Source organism: Haplochromis burtoni, unplaced genomic scaffold (genome assembly GCF_018398535.1).
Source record: "Haplochromis burtoni strain Fernald_Lab_line unplaced genomic scaffold, NCSU_Asbu1 Contig_160, whole genome shotgun sequence".
Taxonomy (NCBI): Eukaryota; Metazoa; Chordata; class Actinopteri; order Cichliformes; family Cichlidae; genus Haplochromis; species Haplochromis burtoni.
In genome coordinates, this window is record NW_024582521.1 from 1,152,308 (window position 1) to 1,172,298 (window position 19,991).

Consider the following 19,991-nt stretch of genomic DNA (forward strand, 5'->3'; position numbering starts at 1 on the left):
GATAAGATAAGATAAGATAAGATAAGATAAGATAAGATAAGATAAGATAAGATAAGATAAGATAAGATAAGATAAGATAAGATAAGACTTTATTGATCCCACAATGGGGAAATTTTTGCATCACCTCTGCTCAGGCACAGATATCAGAAGGAAATACAAAAATACGAATAAGTACAATCAATGAAAAAAAGTAAGATAATGCACTATATACAATGGTAGCATACACAGTATGTGATTATGGATATGGTTGGAAATATGGAAGACATAAACTATGTAGCTTGATATAGCTATTGTACCACTACTATTCCTATTTATAGACATGTACACACACACATGTACATACTAAACATACATATGTATACATATACATACATATATACCTGCACATGTCTATACACATGGAAGGTCCATTATGCATGAAGTGGTGACCGTGGATGTTCACAGTGTCCAGTGCCTTATGACATCGTGATTGAGGAGTTATAGAGTCTAACTGCTGTTGGGATGAATGATCTGCGAAAGCGCTCCTTCCTGCAGCGAGGGTGTTTCAGTCTCTGACTAAAGGAGCTGCTCAGCCCCCCATATGATGCATTTAGCACAGCTTTGCATCAGCTGTCACCTATGTATCTTCTGCCAGCAGAAAACTATACATGTAATTGTAGTGAAGGTTTAATCTAATTGGTTTCTTTCAAAGTAATCCCAGTATTTCTCAATCAAATCACATTCCCATACCACTGTAGACAAAAACAGAGAAATACAGCTACTAGGACCACACTCTGTTGGACAAACATAAAATCTCAAAAATAATTGGACAAACTAGCATTACTTAAAATGAAAGGACATTGAGTTTTGTCTACAGTAACTGAAAAGCATGCTCTGTTATACTCTCATATCCAGTTTCTTTGCCTTGAGAAACTCTTAGGTTGCTTTTGCAGTTTGCTTTGGGTCATTATTCATTTGAACCGTTAAGCGGTGTCCTGCGGCATTTGATTGAATCTGAGCAGAGAGTATGTGCACTTCACATTTCATCCTGCTACTTCTATCAGCAGCCACATCATCAATCTGGTGATCTGGTTCCTTTAGCAGCCGTAGACGCCTATGCATCGAACCGGAGCTCGAACCGGCAACCTTCCGATTACAAGGTGAACTCCCAACTCTTGAGCCAATGTCATTGCCCAAAGGATGAATGTCTGCTTCATTCATCCTAACCTGTCCATGTTGTTGAACCTCTTTAATTAAAAGTGAAAGTCTGCACTTCAATAGTATCTAGTAAGTATTTGCCAAAATAAGAAGATGCCAAGAAAAAACAAACCTCAACCCAGTGAGCTAAACTGGTGGTTTAGGTTGAACAGCAACCCATATATCATATAAGACATGGGTTCAAATTCCCCCCCAGGCCATTTGCTGCTTGCCTTCCTCCTGTTCCCTCTCTCCCAGCTTTCCTGTCATAACAGAGGCTAAAAAATGATGCGTGAATCCTCCTGACAAGCACTGAAATTCAGAACAAAGGCATAGCAGAGGTGAAATGAGAAACAGGATGACAGTAAACCAGACAGCTATGATGTTATGTACTGTTTTGTTAAAACAACAGTCGAGTCAAAGATAAAAGAGATGTTGCACTATAATCTGCTCCCACCATCCTTATTCTTTCTTCCTCAAGTGTGTTTTCTATTCAGCCAGCTGATTAATCCGAAAGATAGTTATGTTGAATTAGACAGATATGAGGACCTGTGTGACTCTAAACCTCGTACCCATTTACAGGGTACAACCGCAACCGATAAGGAATCATTGCGCCATCTCAAATATAGGATCAAGATAAAACAGGGGCACACAATGAAGCTATTTATGCACAAGAAATGGTTTTAATGGTTTTTTATCTAGGGATTGAGAGTAACGTAGTTTCTATTCTCTGTATGTCCTGTACATGTGGCAGAATTGACAATAAAGGTGACTTTGACTTTGACTTTGACTTTTAACTTCATTTTTGAAGGGCAATTGCGATGGCAATTATGGTGATTTTCTTTTAAATAAACTGCCCAGTAGGTCTTGGAGCAATTCTCAATTAAATAAAAATGTGTAAGCTCAAGTGTTTCACAAATCAGATGTAATGAGCGATGCTGTCTGATTGGATTGCCCTTGAAATAACAAAAAAGAAAAGTTTGATTTGCACAAACTGGAAAATCCAATTTCCAAAGTCAACAGCTGGACGAATGAGAGTTTGTTGAAATGAAAGTCTCTTGCAAACTCCAGCCTGTAAAATCAACCCTGTCTGACAGTCAGAATTTCAGTGGGAACAAGCAAGCGTGTCTTCACCATTTCTCTGTGGTGGAAAACATGAAGTCAACAAGCACAAACACGATCAACAAAAATGAGACGGCACTAATCAGAAACATCCACCTCCTCATTGCCGACCTCAGATTGTTGATGGCATCAAAGTAGCTTCTCACAGAGCCTAGTTAGGGACCAAGCACAGAGAAAACAGACATAAACAAATTACAGCAAAGGCAGTTTTTAAGAGACAAGGAAAGAAAGACAAAAGCCATGAAAGCAAGCGTGCCCTCCCATTCACAGCAAGCCACTCCACCATGAGGAAACTGCCCAGAGAAAACTTTTAAAAAAGGGACAATGAGCCAATCAAAGACTTAAAGTCTCCCTCCTTCTCCTGAGAGCAGAGTTCACACCGATGCACACTGGGACACGTTGGGAAACATGTAACAGAGCTGGTCTTAACACTCTAAAATCACACCAACACTAAAAGACAACAACAAAATGAACACTTCTATCCCAGAAAGACTCCAGCCAGATGATGGACTCAAACCCAGGTAATTCTTGGTGCAACAGTTCTAACCACTGCCCTGCTGAACTGCACACTTCTTGCATAAAATGGTTTTTAATGTGTTCAGGCTGTCTGTAAAGCACTGTATGTTTACATACATAAATATAAGCACAAAGAGCGAACGCGGTTCCCTTTAAGACCCCCTATTGGCAGCAAAAATTGTTCATTTTTTGCTTGAGTTGACTTGAAAAAGAAATTGTTAAGAAGCAAAGAGAAAAAAAAGATACAAGGCGGAAACAGGAGATAGAATGAGAGAGACAGAAAATGGAGCCTCTGGGCAATTATGACTATCTATGTCTTTGTGTGCTTGTTTGCGAGTGTGTTTACAAAGTGCGTGTTTGTGTGTGCTGGCTAGAGGCATGATGTGGGACAAGTGTGAAAGGTAACCAGTTGGGGTCATTTAGACAGAAAGAAGAAAATGGGAAAAGACATGCTGACAGAAGTATTTAGAACTACAGGGAATCACACAATAAACACGCAAACACTTAAACTGACAAGACTACACAAACCGAGGAACGTATGTGTCTTGAGGTATAAGAGGTTATGAGAGATTCAAATATGGAAATTGTGTATGCGCTGTCTCCTTAGCATGTAACAAGCATATCGTAATGCTGCTGCTTTAACAGCCAATCAGACTGAGTAAACACTGTCTGAATGCAAAGGAATATAATCACAAGCCTGCCAAACTCTCTCTCTGAGTCACTGTCACGCTGATCCTCAGCCACACACACACACACAGCACACACACACACACACACACACGTTTTCATATCTTAGTGAGGACATCTCATTGACATGATGCTTTCCCTAGCTGCTTACCCTAACTGTAACCATCAAAAATGATTGCCTAATCCTAATCCTAACCCTCAGCCTAAACCAAACCATAACCTAATTGTAATCCTGACACAAAAAACACATTTTGAGCCTCAAAAATGCTTTCAAACTCGTGGGGACAGGCATTTTGTCCTCATAAGTATAGTAGCATGCCAATTTTCTGTCCTCACAAAGATGTCTAAACATGTACACACACACACACTTCTAATTAATATTAAAATAAAGAGTGCATTACCCTGCGCGTATGTGTGTAATCTCTTCTTTAACCATGTTTTTGCCCAGGGCAGATTGTCTTCCTACTAGAAAACAAGCAACAAGCAGAGGTCAAGGACGACCTTTGTCTGGAAGCAGTTTATGATTAGTGTGTTAGATTCACATGTTTACTAAATGGTCCAACAAACAATGTCACTTTCCGAGCATAGAACGATTCAGGATTTTATTCTCGTAGCAGGCCCATCTGGATTAAACTCATCCTTAATAAAATGTATACAAACGTGGAGCGCTCTGTATTGGTCAAATACTCTTTGAAAGACACCCTGCCAAGACTTGTCATGTGTTGCATCCATCTCCATCTATTGATACAAGTTGCTGGATATGAATTTGTATTTATTTTTTCTACATTATTTTGTTTTCTCTATTTTTTAACATCCACTTCGATCCCACATGTACTGACTCATGCCCATGCACACAACGTCAATATACTATCATTTGAGAATGCTTAGAAAAAGTCCATATTTGGTGGATGGAGGGGAGTTTATTGGCTATCATACCAGAAATCCAAATTCAAGTCATACACAACACAGAGTTTCACAGTCTAGTGTAAGATCAGGTTTCGGTTGAAATACAGTTGCTACATCCTTTAAAGGTTTGTTTTCTTGGTTGCCGTGGTGATGCCTCCGGCTTTCTCGAAACAAATATGTGTTTCTGACAAGAAACAGATTTCGTATTGAAACATGTTACTTACAAACTCATGATCACTGGAAAACAAAAAGTGCAACAAGTTGTGGAAATTAATACCAAAAAAAAAGATTGTTTTTATGACTATTTCACAAACTGTAAAGAGTTTGGGCTGCTTTGTTCAGTTCATGTTTATTAAAATGAACCATACTTTATCCAAAAGGTTGCTAACACTTTGTTTTGTTTTTTATGTTTAGCGTTCCCTTGTAAAATGAATTATTTGTGCTACATTGTTCATTTATGCATTTATCCAACATAAATGCATCGGATCTGTGCCACAGCTCAAAGAATGCCACTTGATTTACACTTCTCTTTAAAAGCTTGCAATGTAAACACTTAGCATTTATTTCAGTCTTTATGTGGCCTCTGAACTTTAAGAGCACTTAGCGACAGCGTGATATACATAGAAGAGTTTACATAATGTCCTTCCTGTGTTTTTAAAACCTGCGGTTTTCTCGAAGAGGACACCCCGATGTCCTTAGTCTCCTGATGTTGTGTGACACTCATTGCATAATCCCAGCTCTGTCTGCAGCTTATCAACACTAGAAAGTTTTTCCTTTTTACCTGAAAAATGGGATTTTTATCTCTCAGTTAAATCAGAATCATCTTTGGTCTTATCTATTTATATAATCCTTCTCGCTGTTTCATTTCTTTTGATTTATGTTTTAGTGGTTGCGTTATGCATTATTCTGCTAAAAGGGGTTCATTCAGCATGTGCACCACAATCTTCTTTATACACTTTTTTACTTGAGGGATCAATACTGACCTTATATGCTGTTATCTCCATGCTGCCTTTTAGCCATTTTTCAACAGACTCAACACTCAAAACTACTTTAAAATCAACCAAGTTCTTCATCGGTCGACTTTCATCTCTCCTTCATCAATCAAATCACTAAAACAGCCAAACTTTTGCCAAACTTTTGATTCTGATGAGTGAAAATCATCATGTTTTCATCGTAATCAAAAAGACAAACTCCACCTCCCTCCCTCAGCTTGCACTGAAACACAGCTGACTGCAAACTAATGCCACACTAGTTTGACTACAGTGGCTGGAAAGCTCATTGCTCACACTGAAAGCCTTACACAGCTTAAGTAATCACACTGTGGATATCCCAGCTGGAGGATCTTAGTCTGTCTTCTCTTTAAAATCCCTCCTCAAAGCATATTTTAATGCGACAGGATTTTTATGATCTTTTTTGAGTCTTTCATATTTAACAGCTTGTTTATTGTCTCAAGTTTAAGCTTTTTTATCCTCTTTGAACTTTTTTTTTTAAATGTCATTGTCTTGGCTGACTTTCCTTTTCCTTTTTGGCACTTTGTGTTATGGAAGGCGTACAGTGACACTACTGAGGGATCCAACATAGCTGTAAATCACTTTATTATGTCTGGAAAAGTGCTCAAAAAGTCAAAAAATGATTACTAGTAGAAGCAGTAGCAGAAGAAGTACAGTATATGCATAATCAAATGCTTTTAGTTGGACTACCTACTGTAAGAATTAAAAAGAAACCATTAAGGCCGTCCAGCTGGAAACTGTCCCAGCTGATTTTGGGAGAAATGCAGGGTACACTCTGGGCAAGTCTCCAGTCCATCACTAAGACAAAGACAACCATTCACTCTCACAACCACACCTACAGCCAATTTAGCGTCACAAATTAAGCTAACAAGCATGTCTTTGGACTGTGGGAGCAAACCCACGCAGCCACAAGGAGAACATGCAAACTCCACACAGAGAGGCCACAGTCTGAACCCAGAACCTTCATGCAGTGCCTCTGGGCTTTTATTTGGACGTTACCTAGATTACCATAAAGTTCAACAGAATCATTGCTCATGCCTGATAAAATAGACTAAAAACATTCTGCTGGCTTTGCTCAAAAACAAGGTTTTAGAATCTCTGTCGAGCTAGAACTGCCCCATACATTTCAATTCAGGAGTTACTCGAGTGTCATGTCTGTCTTTGATAATGTATGTGGTCTGATCTTTTTGTTTCCATTTGGATCAAAGATTGTGCCCTTACAAAGAGTATCCAGATTTTTAAAAACAGCGTGAGGGAAACATTTGATCTGTCCCAAGTATAACAGCCGTATGGTTTAATCTGTCTGACAACTAAACCGTTAGCTATCGGTGTAGCTGCGGCCTGAAAATAAAAGAAATGAATGAATTAAAAAGAGAGAAGAAATAAAAAACCTCCAGAAAATTGCTGTGCAGCTTTGCCACATCTGTCACACACTTGTCACGGAGCCTTTGATGAGACGCACACGGACTCAGTAACAACCACGTTCTAATGAACAAACGCATTAATTCGCGTCGTGCAAGACAGATCAAAGGAGGAAAACACCACATCTAGGACAACAATGCTGAATATAATACCCCTATATGTGGGGTAACCTGTGACACCATTAGTTGCCAAGCAACCTGGGCTACCCTTTGGATGAAACACCTGCCGTTCGTCTATCAAGCCATCTGAGCAGCCCCTTCTTCTCTCTGACACACCTGTCTCCCTGTCTTTGTCTCTGTATGGCAGGTGGCATGATAAGGGTTGAAAGGCGAGACAGATGCTGAAAAAGAGAAATAATGAAAATGAATTTGACATAACCAGTAAATATCCAACGCTGATACGAGTCCACAAAATAATCTGAGATACTAATCAATACTAAAAATTATTATTAGATTAGACACTCGTTTGCAACAGTATTGATGCCGTCAGTCCTCCAGTGGACACTCGAGTTCACACAGCCTCTAATTAGAAGTATTTGACATTTACAACACTTTAGGAGGAACTTAGGAGGTCAGTAAGGAGGTCAACAATTCTGATGTTTGAACAGTAAATGTTAAACTGATTGGCACAGTTAACACTTAGGAATAAGCTGATAACCACAAACCTAGCCTCAGGGGATGACAAGCTAGTGTCAGTCCCCAAGCTCAGATAATTGGGAGGGTCATGCCAGGAAGCGTCAAATCAAATCAAATATGGTGACCCATCTGCTCTGGCAGCCCATGTGGAAATACAGGAGCAGCCAAAGGTATCTTTATCTGATAGCAACCTTAGCCGCATGTTATCTTGAAGATACTGGCTAGCAGCTATGACAAACAATAAAACACTAACCTAAATGTAGGAATTAGGTTAGTCCTGCCCATCTGTAATGGGTCGTGTTAATTTAAAGGGCAAACACAAATATTTAAAAATTCTTAAAGTCTAAGATTTAAAAAAAAATTGTCATCACCTAGACTTAAAAAATCACCAAATATCAGGAAATAAATGGGGCTCTGGCTAAACACATTTGCACAGACTAGTATTGTTCTAATCCTGATTAAAAACAACTATTCCTCTTGATTTTATCATTTTCCCCCCATGATATCAAAAATGGCACTGAGTATTTTCCTGGGTATTGGATTCGAGTTTGGAATTCTAATATCATCACAACCCTTGTGTGCACTAAACCCTGAGAGACTAACAGTAGTTCCAGAAAAATGGTGAACATACTGGACAAAATGTCATCCCCACATGCAATTATTGTTCCAAAGTGACAAAACCTGCACTGAACATCACAGGAGAACTAAAGAGGGACTTCACAGCTACCGAGTACTTTGCAATGAAATATTTTATACTTTGCTTTTAAAAAATGCAGTGTTATGTTTACGTAATGATGCACTAAAATCAGCGAACAATCGTGACAAATAACCGTGCGCTACTATATACACTGCAGTAAGAGTAAGACAGTTAACAGTTAAGAGTTCATGAGAATAATCACCATGTTTCCACTGGACAATCGCCATAAAATAGCAGCACGACTCCGGCTGAAATGTGTGTGAACTCTTGCCAGGTTTCATTACAAATTATTGCAGGATACAAAGTACCGTGTGCGTTCATATTTAGTGTGTTTCTCCAGGTGTGTATCTGTGCAGCAAAGACTATGTGCAGCTGATCAATAAAAAAAGCAGTCAGAGAAAGCGGCACAGTAACACATGCCACTCTAGACTCAGCACGACACAACAATACCGATAGGCACGGTAACAACATGACATCAGCATCCATCCGACTTCAACACACTGCACCGATACAGTGTGTATCATAAAGAAAACACTACTAACAGGGGAATAAGCATGTTTAAAGAGCAACATCAAACCAACTTCTAAAACGTTTTCTAAGTCAGCAGACGCAACAGAAACAAGTGTGGATTTACATCATGATGAATATCAGCAATAAAGCTTTAGCAACGATAATAACGCTTCCAACAGCAAGTAAAGTGATGAAGCGCACAGCAAACAACGAGCAAATCAAATCAGTTCACCAAAATGCTGTGACAAGATTAACCGTGGTGCTGTTTTACCTGCACAAGGAGGAACACCAGAATGTGGGAGGGCTGATGTCTCCTGGCTACTCTGTGAACTTCTGAATTTTTGAGCTGTGTGAAATGTTTTTTGTGTCCGCTGGTTTAAGATTCATATATTATTTACTTTGGTCATGTTGTGTAAATTTAAACCTCCTACTTATTTTCAGCAGCAGCTTTGAGTAGTCACTTTGATTCCACAGGAGACGATTCTTACTAATACCATGTTTGGGAGTCCAAAACATTTAAGGGAGGCCCATGAACAAACTCTAGTGCATGACTGTGACGTGTGACAAAGTCCTTTTATTGTAACAACACCTTCAAAAAAGAGCAAACCTGTACTTCCTCAAACTACAAAAGAGTGACAAGCTAAAAGATGAACCAAGATAAAGTGTCAGCCACCACTGATCTCTATGAACGATATCTGCAACATGCAGCATCTGTAATGCAAGGGCAAGAAACCTTCTGGATTTAGTTTACAGTCCACTACAGTATTCCTGTCGACGAGTCATGAATTCGACTAGGTTGCATGCAGGTAAACAGTCTGTTGGAAACCAAATGAGAAATCGCATGTCAAAAATATTTGCTATCATCTGATTATGATTTTTCTTTTTTAAGTGTATCTGCATTCTTTAAAAGTGATCAGACAGACCCTAAAAAACTTGGCTGTTAATACGAGAGATGAAAGGCCCAGTCACACAGGCCAGGAGACCGCTCACTGACGCCGATGTGTATTCCTTAATCACATCAAGTGGTTGCTGTTGCAAAGAGTTATATGGTGCTGCACAAAACCACTCCTTGCATGAAAGATGCTGGCTTGTCTCCAAACATTTGCTAACTACTTGCCAAGCAGTAGTCACATGTAAAAGCAACCACAATGAGTTTTTTGGTGCAGCCACTGATTTCACTTGGCAACGACAGGAACCTCCAGCAACCAGTTATGCAACCAGGGAATGCAGAGGTTTTTTTTGAGCAACTGGAGGTTGCCAGAGGGTTGCTGACTGGTTTGTGGGCCTGTTTGCCTCAGGCAGTGGAATTGCACAACCAACCCAGAAAAGCTTTAGCTCCCCTTGGAATTAATTCCCCATATCTATGGAAGTCTTCTAGACGATTGACCATGTTTTTATCATAAGCTATTACTTAGTTGTGTTGATGACAGCAGAGAGTACGACCTAACATGTTTGTCCAAAAGTCAAGATGTGGTGACAGTGAAAACAAAAGCAAGCATGTAGATGTTTACAGTTCTCTGTCCCGAGACCTGCAGAGAACGTCTGCTGTCTGATAGGGACAGTGTCAGAAATACATTACATTGCCAAAAGGATTCACCATTAGGGCTGGGCTATATCATACCCAGCCCTAATGGTTGCAAAAGTGCACGGTAATACCGGTGTAATTTTGGGCAATGATAGGAAAATGAAATATCGCGATAGAATATGGGTAAAACGCGCATGCGCAGTGCCTTTGTTTACATACGCACATGGCGGTGACGGAGAATGAGAAGGGTGAAAGTGGATCGTTGAATGAAACGGATGAACCAGAATTGGTTTGTTAAAATGCTGCAACTTCAGTGGTGTGGAACTGGTTTGGCTTTCGTCCGTCAGATACACAGCAAAGCACTATTTTTGGTAGCGCATGCTAGCAGGCCGTCGTTATTACCGTGTTGTTTGGAAAATACGGCACACTTAAAATCAATCCTTTGATTTTTCTGAAAATCGACAGTGCCCCTTATAATCCCGTGTGCCTTATGTATGAATTCTGGTTGTGTTTACTGACCTCGAAACGATTTTATGTTGTACACGGCGCTCGAACATCTGTCAAATGTTTCAGTACGGCTTGCTAAGCTACGAACCCGCACCGCTTGATGGATTGTCGGAGCATTACGGCTATCGTAGGCAGGAGCCTCGCGGAGTGACACGTACTGTGCTTCAACATAATATTACCGTATTGCGTGTGTATAACCTCTTTTTAAGTTTTGTGGATATTATACATGGTTATGCTGAGGTTATGTCGGCCAATTTCCACTGGAAATGCCTTTTGGTTAAACTGTCAGCGAGGAATTTGCACTGTTACGTCTTTATATAACTTTAATGCACATTAAAAAACAGCTGCTTGTTTAAGTGAAAATACATTGATGGGGTTTTTTGCACTAATAAAGTTGTGGAATCGTAAAGTAATTTGTCTCGTGTCAATTATATCGTCAGTTATATTGTTAACGCAAATTTTCAAATGTATATCGTGATAAATATTTTTGGTCATATCGCCCTGCTATATTCACCATCCATCAAAATCCCTGAATTCAGCTGTTCCAATCACTTCCATGGCCAAAAGTGCATCAAATCAAGCACCAAGACATGCAAACTAGTTCTACAAACATTTATGAAAGAATGGCTTGCTCTCAGCAGCTCTTTGAATTCCAGTGTGATTCCATGATAGGACGCCACCTCTGCAACAAGTCCATTGTTGAAATTTCCTCGTTACTAAATATTCTACAGTCAACTGTATTATAACAAAGTGGAAGAGATTGGGAATGGCAGCACTCCGCCATGAAGTTGTGGCCACATAAAATCCCAGCGCAGGGTCGACGAATCGTGAGGCACATAGAGCACAGAGGTCAAAAACTTTCCAAAGAGTCAATCGCTACAGACCTACAAACGTCATGTGGCCTTCAGACTACTTCTTTCTTGTGCCTCTCCCATTCTTTGTGAACTTTACGGTCACTCCCGTCCTTATTCTGGTTATGCGCATGCATAGGTCATCCACATTCACCAAAGCGGGGTTGGGATTTTGCACAGGAGCACGTTTGTAGTGGTTGAAAACTCCTCTCCTCTCTGTCTGAACAGAAACCTGACAGACACATTTGCAGGGCTATAAGTTACGCTTTAAACTCAAATACCCTAAAGTAATCTCAGTGCATTCAGGCACTGAAGTGTTGCACGGGAACACAAAGTCTGAAACAAAAACTGCAAGTGTTAAAGCCATCTGCCAATACTCCTTTAGCTTCTTGCCACGACGACGGAGGAGACATGATAGCGTTTTCTAATTAAACTAAACCTCTGTGCCACAAACACAGCTGCCTCACCTCCCGCCTTGATCTCCTTGGGGAGGACACATACACACAAACACACCACGATTGTAGCCGCTGACAAAAACACTCATGCACACAGTTGTGGTTGTCCATTTGATTACTGACAGTGAGACAGCTGTAACCATTCATACACACACACACACACTTCTAACTTGTATACACACAGAGTTGTAAACACACTCGCTGTCGTAGACACCCACACACACACACACACCTGTCTGTGGCAACAGTACATATAGATAAGGAGGCTGACAGGAGCTGCTGGAGCCAAAGCTGGGAACCATGGGGGCTGTCAGCGTCATTTTCCTGTGACACCTCCAGGCTCACACACACACAAATACACACCACACACTTGATGATATTGTATTGACTTATATTCATTTCCTGTCTGTATTCTTTCCATAACTGGCACATAATGCACCTACAGAAAACCCTCCTCTAAAGTCAACCTGCTTTTGCTTTAATCGGCATGAAAAATGACACCATAACCCAGCTGAAATTCTACCCTCCACCTTTAAAATAACTCCTCCTAATAAGGTGTAAGAAACAGTCACCATAAGAGACCAGATGGAAAGGTTTTCTATTCCAGTGCAGACACCACAATAGAAAAAAAACAATGATGACACACAAACCAAGAAAGGTTCTAGATAAATAATGTTCTACAAACTCATACGTACCATGGAATGGACCCTCAGCCACCTTTGTCCATATAATAATGAATGCAAAGTCATAATAAAATTATATAGATGGGTATCATATCTTTTAAGATATTGCTAATTCACACTGCTTTGTGCTACAAAACTGTAGTGAAAATCATGACTTTCTTTCACCTTCAGCTTTCAGCTACATGCCCACTCCCTAAAACCTAATCAAAATGACTCTGTATGCAATTAGGGTGTACAAAGTTGACGGTTATTTCTCTACTCTAACTAAACTACATAATGTTCAAATGTCTGCAACACTCTTTATTTACATGAAAAGTCTGCGAAACTTTTGCAGGATGCTGATTCAAACGGTCCTTGATTCTAATGTGTTTTTATAAGTGATTTTGGTCTTCGATTTTTAAAAAGGTATATGATTATGTGTTTATTTATGTATTTTACTCATGCTCACATGCCTCTGAATGTTTGTTTTTGTTGACTTATTGAATATGCCATCAACCTGCCAAGGACTACAGATGAAAATGAATCTGTGTGGCTAAACCTAGCATATTTACTCGATGAATTTAAGTGCTCGTATTAATTAATATCCATTGTCCCTTTTAAATAAACATAAACATAAACTGAGATAAATTGATCTCAGTTGACTGCAAAATGTTAGCAGGACTAAACAAACATTAACTGTATCTCATTTAGCGGCTCCGCTTGGTTAATCATATTCACAGATCCATTTTTACGATAAATGGCGATTTTGCGGTCTATCAGTTTATATAAAACTTAGTGAAGGCAGTGAGGGAGTGCAGGGTTTTCTATTGGCTGACATGAAATAGACTTCCTCTCTGTTACAGTGACAGTTGTATGACATCTAATTACACAGATTACGCTGTTTAACATTAATGTTGAATGGCTTGTAACTAAATTAATGCATCCCATCTCATTCTTTCAAGCTTAAATACACACACAAATTAAAATACATGCCTTGTTATTGTGATTATTGAGGGCATTGAGTTGAATCCATTCAGAATAATGAAGTAGCTCAAATTCCCTTTCACAGAGGCATATAGACGTGCTTCTGTGAAACTCTTCTTCAGTGGCTCCCTGTTAAATCCAGAACTGAATTCAAAATCATTCTGAAACCTGCTCCCAGTTTGGATTTGGAGACAGACACCCTCTCTACTTTCAATGTTAGGCTTACAACTTTCCTTTTTGACAAAGGATATTATCATTAGTTATTATTAATCTCTAGGGCTAATTATGCACACCCCACTTTTCAGTTATTTATTTGTAAAAAATGTTTGGAATCATGTATGATTTTCGTTCCACTTCTCACGTGTTCCACTTTGTGTTGGTCTTTCACCTGGAATTCCAATAAAACTGATTCATGTTTGTGGCTGTAATGTGACAAAATGTGGGAAAGTTCAAGGGGGCCAAATACTTCTGCAAGCCACTGTATATGTGTAAATCTGTGATAAAACAAGGTGTTTGAAGCCTCTTATCTAATGTGGGTTAGGACAGGGTTCATCTCCATGCATACAGAAAATGAGTGGATGAACAGATGGATAATAACTGCACTACAGTCTTTATGATTGTTTTGTGCCAGTTTACAAAAGTCATTTCAGTTTTATTCAAAGCAGGGAACTCATTTTAAACAGAAAGCTGCACAGAGCAGAGAATTCTTACTCTGTCTATTTAGCAAATTAAAGGCTTTAATAATGAAAACCAGCTGTGTTTACAGGAGGAAATCGTGTATAAATGTGAATGGAACCGGTTCAGTTTACACTGTGTTCAGTAAACTCGACATCATTAGAGAAGTGCAGTAAGTGAACCAGGGTTGGGAAGATATGAGAGCAGTGCTTCCCGTGATATATATTTCAATGATAATCTCAAGTCAGAGAGTATCCCCTTGACAATATTAAGACAGGTTTCCTTACAGTATGGGCTTATGTGTTTAAACTCTTCTTTAATTAAGTTTATGTTGATGTAGTTTGATGCCTGAGTTTGTTATGGCCAGAGGCGCAAAGCTGACACATGTCTCTGCAATTAGGAACAAAACACTTTAGCAGTTATTGAATTTACTGAAGATCCAAACCCCAAATCACAAAGTTAATTATACAAATATGCAGATGCAAGATTATGTAACTTAACGTTTATGAAAAACCTGCCACTCATGATGATGAGACAATGATTTTTAGCCAGTATTGGGGTTCTTGTATTTCCTGTAGAAAGCAACTAATTACACATTTTTTTTCCTGCCCTTCTCTGTAACACAGCGTCACATGGCTGGCAGTAAATACTATGCTGTTAAGTCTTGCATACGGCCACATTGTATAAGCACAAATCCTAACAAATTCTATATCAGCACAGAAGCAGCCTTAGCGGCACGCCACAGAAAATGTTGTGCTGACAGTGATTGGAAATGGGTCGTCTCTGCTTCTATTTTTTGTTGAGATTCAAAATTCGGCTGCGTGTCTGGGGTCTGTGCTTACTCGGTTTAAACATCTCTGGATCTGAGGATCTGATTGCCTTTAGAGGTGACAGGAGAGGTGAGGTGGTGTTAGCAACTATAGATATGCCAGTTTTTTACGGCTGTTGCGCAGTTTCCTTTGGTGCAATACATTATAAATAATGTGCACATCTCTTCATTTGAATGTGGTTACACTGTCGAGGATATTACTGTGACATCACATATGCAAAACCCCTGTTATGATGTTTCTCTGTTCACCCATAATGCAGATAATTAAAGAACTTATGCAATTCAAGTAATCACATAATCGTTTGGATTGCAACTCTGTGATATGCAATAATGTGATGATGAATGTAGGAACTGCAATGTGCTACACACTCCCTGCAATCTGCTCATGATTCTTCTTTCTTTCTAACCTTTGACCTCTCATAATTCAACGCTGCACCGAAGCTTTAACAGCTCCCTCGTAATAGGCTTTTTCATGCAGATAATGAGAGCAACCAATTATTCATTCACTTTAATATTTCAAGCAAACTTAACTCATTAAATTTACACCCTAGCTAAAGGACATAACATTATTTTTGTGCAGCACAGGTAATGGCTTCATTTGTTAAGCGAATAAAAATGTATATCAGCAGCTCGCGCACAGACTACATTGTACTTTTTGGATAAATGCTGCTGCATGAAATCCTGGAGACGGGGGAGGGAATCAAAATATGGATAAAAGTCAGAATAGAGAGTTTTTAAGCCAAATGTTTGTTTGTATGTTTTTTGCTGAAGCACACATATTTAGTAGCTACACAAAACCACACAAACATGTGCAAAAGCAAGCAAACAGTGCACACAAAGGTTTGTGCCACTTTCTCTTTGCCTTCACTTTATCTGCCTGTTCCCGCTCTGTCTCTTTTCTCTGTCTCTCTCTCTCTGAATATTTTAGTATTGATGAGCCCATTACTGATGATAACACAGTGCAACATCAGCATCCTTTCTCCCTCTCCCTGTCTCCCTCTCTCTAACACACACACACACATGCTCACTCATCAGGAGTCAGGTTACAAGTCTGCCTCTGCTGTGTACTTCTGTGCATTTCGCTGTGAGTGTGTGTGTTCAGCGGGAGGCTGGGGGAATCTGACTGCCTGGCGTCACTCCAACAAACTGCACTATTTTTCAGGCTGGATACCATTCACGTGCACACCAGCTGACGCACAGATACACACACACAGGGGCGATGTGTGTCAGCTGTTAAAATGATAACAGCGAATAAGCAAAGTGCACTGAATGCGAAGGTGGCTTCCTAAAAGGATGTTTAGAACCCGCAAAACACTTCAAGTAACGTAACGGCGCATGGCACAAACATTAAACACAGAGCGGCGAACGATTCGGTGGCAGCGTGCATCTGATACTGTAGAGCGCTGTCACTGTGTCAGATGATGAATAACTGCCTCTCAAAGCAACGATCCAGGAATCCATACCTCTGAAAACACATCACAATGACAAAAATGCAAAAGCCTGCAGATGTCTCTCTCAGAATTTTCAGCCAAAAGCGCTGCATTTGATCTCAGCACTCAGTCGCAGGAGGCTCACATCCCAACGGGTGCAGGCATGACATCTGCTTTTCTGTATTTTGTCAAAGTGCCACACTTAATGACCCCCTCAGATCACCGGTGTGCGCTGTCAAACCTGCTCGAGCGTGAGGGAAGCAGGTGAGACCAGCTACTGAATCTAATTGTATATCAGAGATCACTGACATCCATGTGGCACATTCATTATTCCCACAAACTTCTGGCTATAATCTTTTTTTTTTCCAGGAATGGCCAACAAAAGCTCAAAGTAAGAAGCTTAGTCTTCTCTGCGGTGAGGTGAATGAAAGTCATTATCCTCCAGTGATTTCCTTTATTGAGTTTAAACCAATAATGAAGGAGGGAATAAAAGCCATTAGAGGATTTTTTTTCCAACTTTCAGACAGAGCTGAAATTACTATGAGGGAGATTTTACTAATATATGTGCAGTCATTGTAAAATGACATCACTGGGTTATTATCCACAAATGATCTTATTCAGTTACAAAGGAGGCGAGGGGGGTGGGGAGTTTTATAAAACACACAGTGTGCTACGGATGTCTTCCTTGGGGAGAAGTGCTTGCTATCTGATCGGTTTGCTCATGCAGTGTCACTTTAATTTGAGAGCAGGCTTTGTGAGCTTACACAGTAAACTTTAATTTCAGACGGCAGAGAGCTGGTTCTACGTGAGGACCGCGCTGCTTTATTAACTAACATTTAGATAATCATTGAGCCCTGACATTTAAAAGTTCATCAGTGTTCAGGCAGGTGTCAGCGTGAAGACTCACGTCAAACAGACCGAGGGCAAACAGCTACAGCACACAACACAATGAACTCCAGCACAGCAACACATCCAGCTGAAGCAATGATTAATGCAGCGTTTTATAAACAGCTCTCTGACACGACAAACACTGTAAGCCAGACAAAATTAGGATGCGATACTGGGCTGCTACATTGGATCAAATAGAGCAGCCAATTATTATAATGATCATGTCAGCCTCCTTTGATCCAGGGCTCATCGTTGCCTTCCTGTGAAAGAAAAAAAAACATCTATCTTTTTTAGAAAGTAAAAAAAACAGCCTCGGGAACGGGAATGAACATTAACTCTGAAAAAGAGCCCCGGTTTAAGCTCTGTGATGATGTATTTCAGGGTTTCAGCAGACAAAAATCTGTACAACAGAAGAATTTATCTCAAAAAGGTCGGGGGATTTCAAACATAATTTCCCTTATAAGGCATTCTCTATAATGGATTTCAAAGTGGCAGATAATAGCTTTATAGATGAGTTATAAACCGCATCAGATGTGTGTGTGTGTGTGTGTGTGTGTGTGTGTTCATTCTTTCTTTTGAGTAGGCTTAACATGTCAGCAAGACATAAAGGCATGCAGAAAAAGTCAGAAACAGATATCTATGCAGTTGCCAGAGAGCCTTTTTCCAGGTCAAAGGTTGGCAGTCACTCAGTTTCTCCCCAACTTGTCGACCCACAGTTGCACTTCTTTTAGTTCATCTTAAAACCTGGCTAAATTACTTCTAAAACATTAATAAAGCTGTTAGCAACAGCTTATAAACCATTTACGAAGGGTACCTTATTAGAAAGACAGAGCAAGACTATCATTAATTCTAGATCTAGTCTGCCCTTAAAATATGTTTTTAATATCATAGTTTTCATGGAGAGAATCCAGTTAGGAGGCATATCACGGCTGGCGGTGTATTTCTCCCTGTAGGAATATTAGAGGAAGAGTAGCCCATCAGTGTAATGTCATGATTTCCTGGAAGATACAAAGGGGCGATAAGGTCACCAAATTCCCTGCGGGAGCAGTCAGAGAACATTTTGGTGACGTGACGGTGATTTTATGTGCGGGTTTGCACTGACAGCTGCATGCATGGTTCACGTGGGGTCTATTACCGCCGCTGTCAGTGCGGAGATTGACACCCTGCAGGTCGCACTCACACTGCTGCTACTACTACACACACACCACTCAGTATTTGGCTCGCTGCTAGACGCCATGTGTTTCCACAGCGGAAGAGTGGCAGGCAGCTTCGAGATGCAAACACTTATCAGAAACACTCGCACTTACATCTCAGAGGACGGCGGCTGGCTACGGCAGAGGAGCGCGTGTCCGCACGCTTGTCCCATCGCGCATCCTGCCTCGCGCCTCTCCGGTTTGCCCGAACAGCTGCAGCTGGAAGCAGGGATCAGCCCGTGCGCGAGTCTCTTAGGCCGGGAGGGGTAAAGGAGGACGGACCGACGGATGGGTGGACGGCTGGGTGTGTGCTTCTCTCTCCTCACCCCCCAGTGCGGTACGCCTCTCTGCGATTCCGCTGTCCGCTGCTGCCTCCTCTTCCGAGCTCTGACAGCGCGCGGGGATTGGTCGGGACCCGGTAACTGATATTTGAGCTGTGGCGAGCTGGGATATAACAGCTGAGCAGAGAGAGAGAGGAGAGAGAGAGAGAGAGAGAGCTAACACATGGAAGCGTCCACGAGAAAAACGCGTGTGGCTGAGGCACGTCACTCGTCCGCGTGCGCTGAAAAACAGTCCTTCCTTTTAGGCAATGCCCGCTCCCTCCGCGAGCGCCGGACGATTTATCCGTGAAAATGAAAGTTGCATTGTTGTGAATATTTAACTTTTCACGGCGTGTCCCCACTGCGCGCGCTCATCCTCCAAATCGTCCTTCGTAGAGTACGGGCTCCTCCGGACACACTTGGAAATGTTTTCTCTGCACTTCTCAAACAGAAGACCTCACGGTTTTATTGGAAAACACTCGTGTGTCTGTGTGTGACAGGGGACAGGTCTCAAGGTCCAGATCTTTTTCTGCCATATATGGCCCTTCCAGTACACTCACGGAAGGAGCGGTGCGGAGCTTGACGGGAGCACCGGGATTGTTTGTTTACGTCCAAAGCCTGTAAATGTGGTGTCAGGTGTCAGCAGTTTAACATCTCAGTGCTCAGTTATTGTTGCCTCATATGTTAAAGGAAGTAAGTAGTTTGTATAATAATACACCCCCCTTCGCCTAAAACCACATGTCCGCATGTGTTTGCAATCATTTTGTCTGATTGGTCTTCTACCGGAGGCTGTGTGAGCATGAAGACACCGTGACTGATTGACACATTTGTGGTCTGTGTTTGCTCAGTTGCATATGTGCATCTTCATCATCGTCATGATCAGAACGACCAATTAAACATCTGTGTGAATGACCAGGATTTCATATCATATCAGCTACAGGGCCTAGCATCGATCTACATAGTAGTAGGGCTTTCTTTGAGTTTTGGTGCG

The 19,991-nt window shown here is 40.8% G+C and overlaps 1 protein-coding gene across 1 annotated transcript in view; it reads right to left on the minus strand.

The window, feature by feature from the left end:
* Nucleotides 1-19,112, minus strand: part of LOC102294191 (cGMP-dependent 3',5'-cyclic phosphodiesterase) — a 173,762-nt gene extending 154,650 nt beyond the window's left edge. Inside the window, exon 1 of the mRNA XM_005933130.3 lies at nucleotides 18,795-19,112. Within this exon, the coding sequence (XP_005933192.1) occupies nucleotides 18,795-18,853 (59 nt within the window). The 5' untranslated portion in view covers nucleotides 18,854-19,112. The remainder of the gene's footprint in view (nucleotides 1-18,794) is intronic.
* Nucleotides 19,113-19,991: the final 879 nt, after the last annotated feature.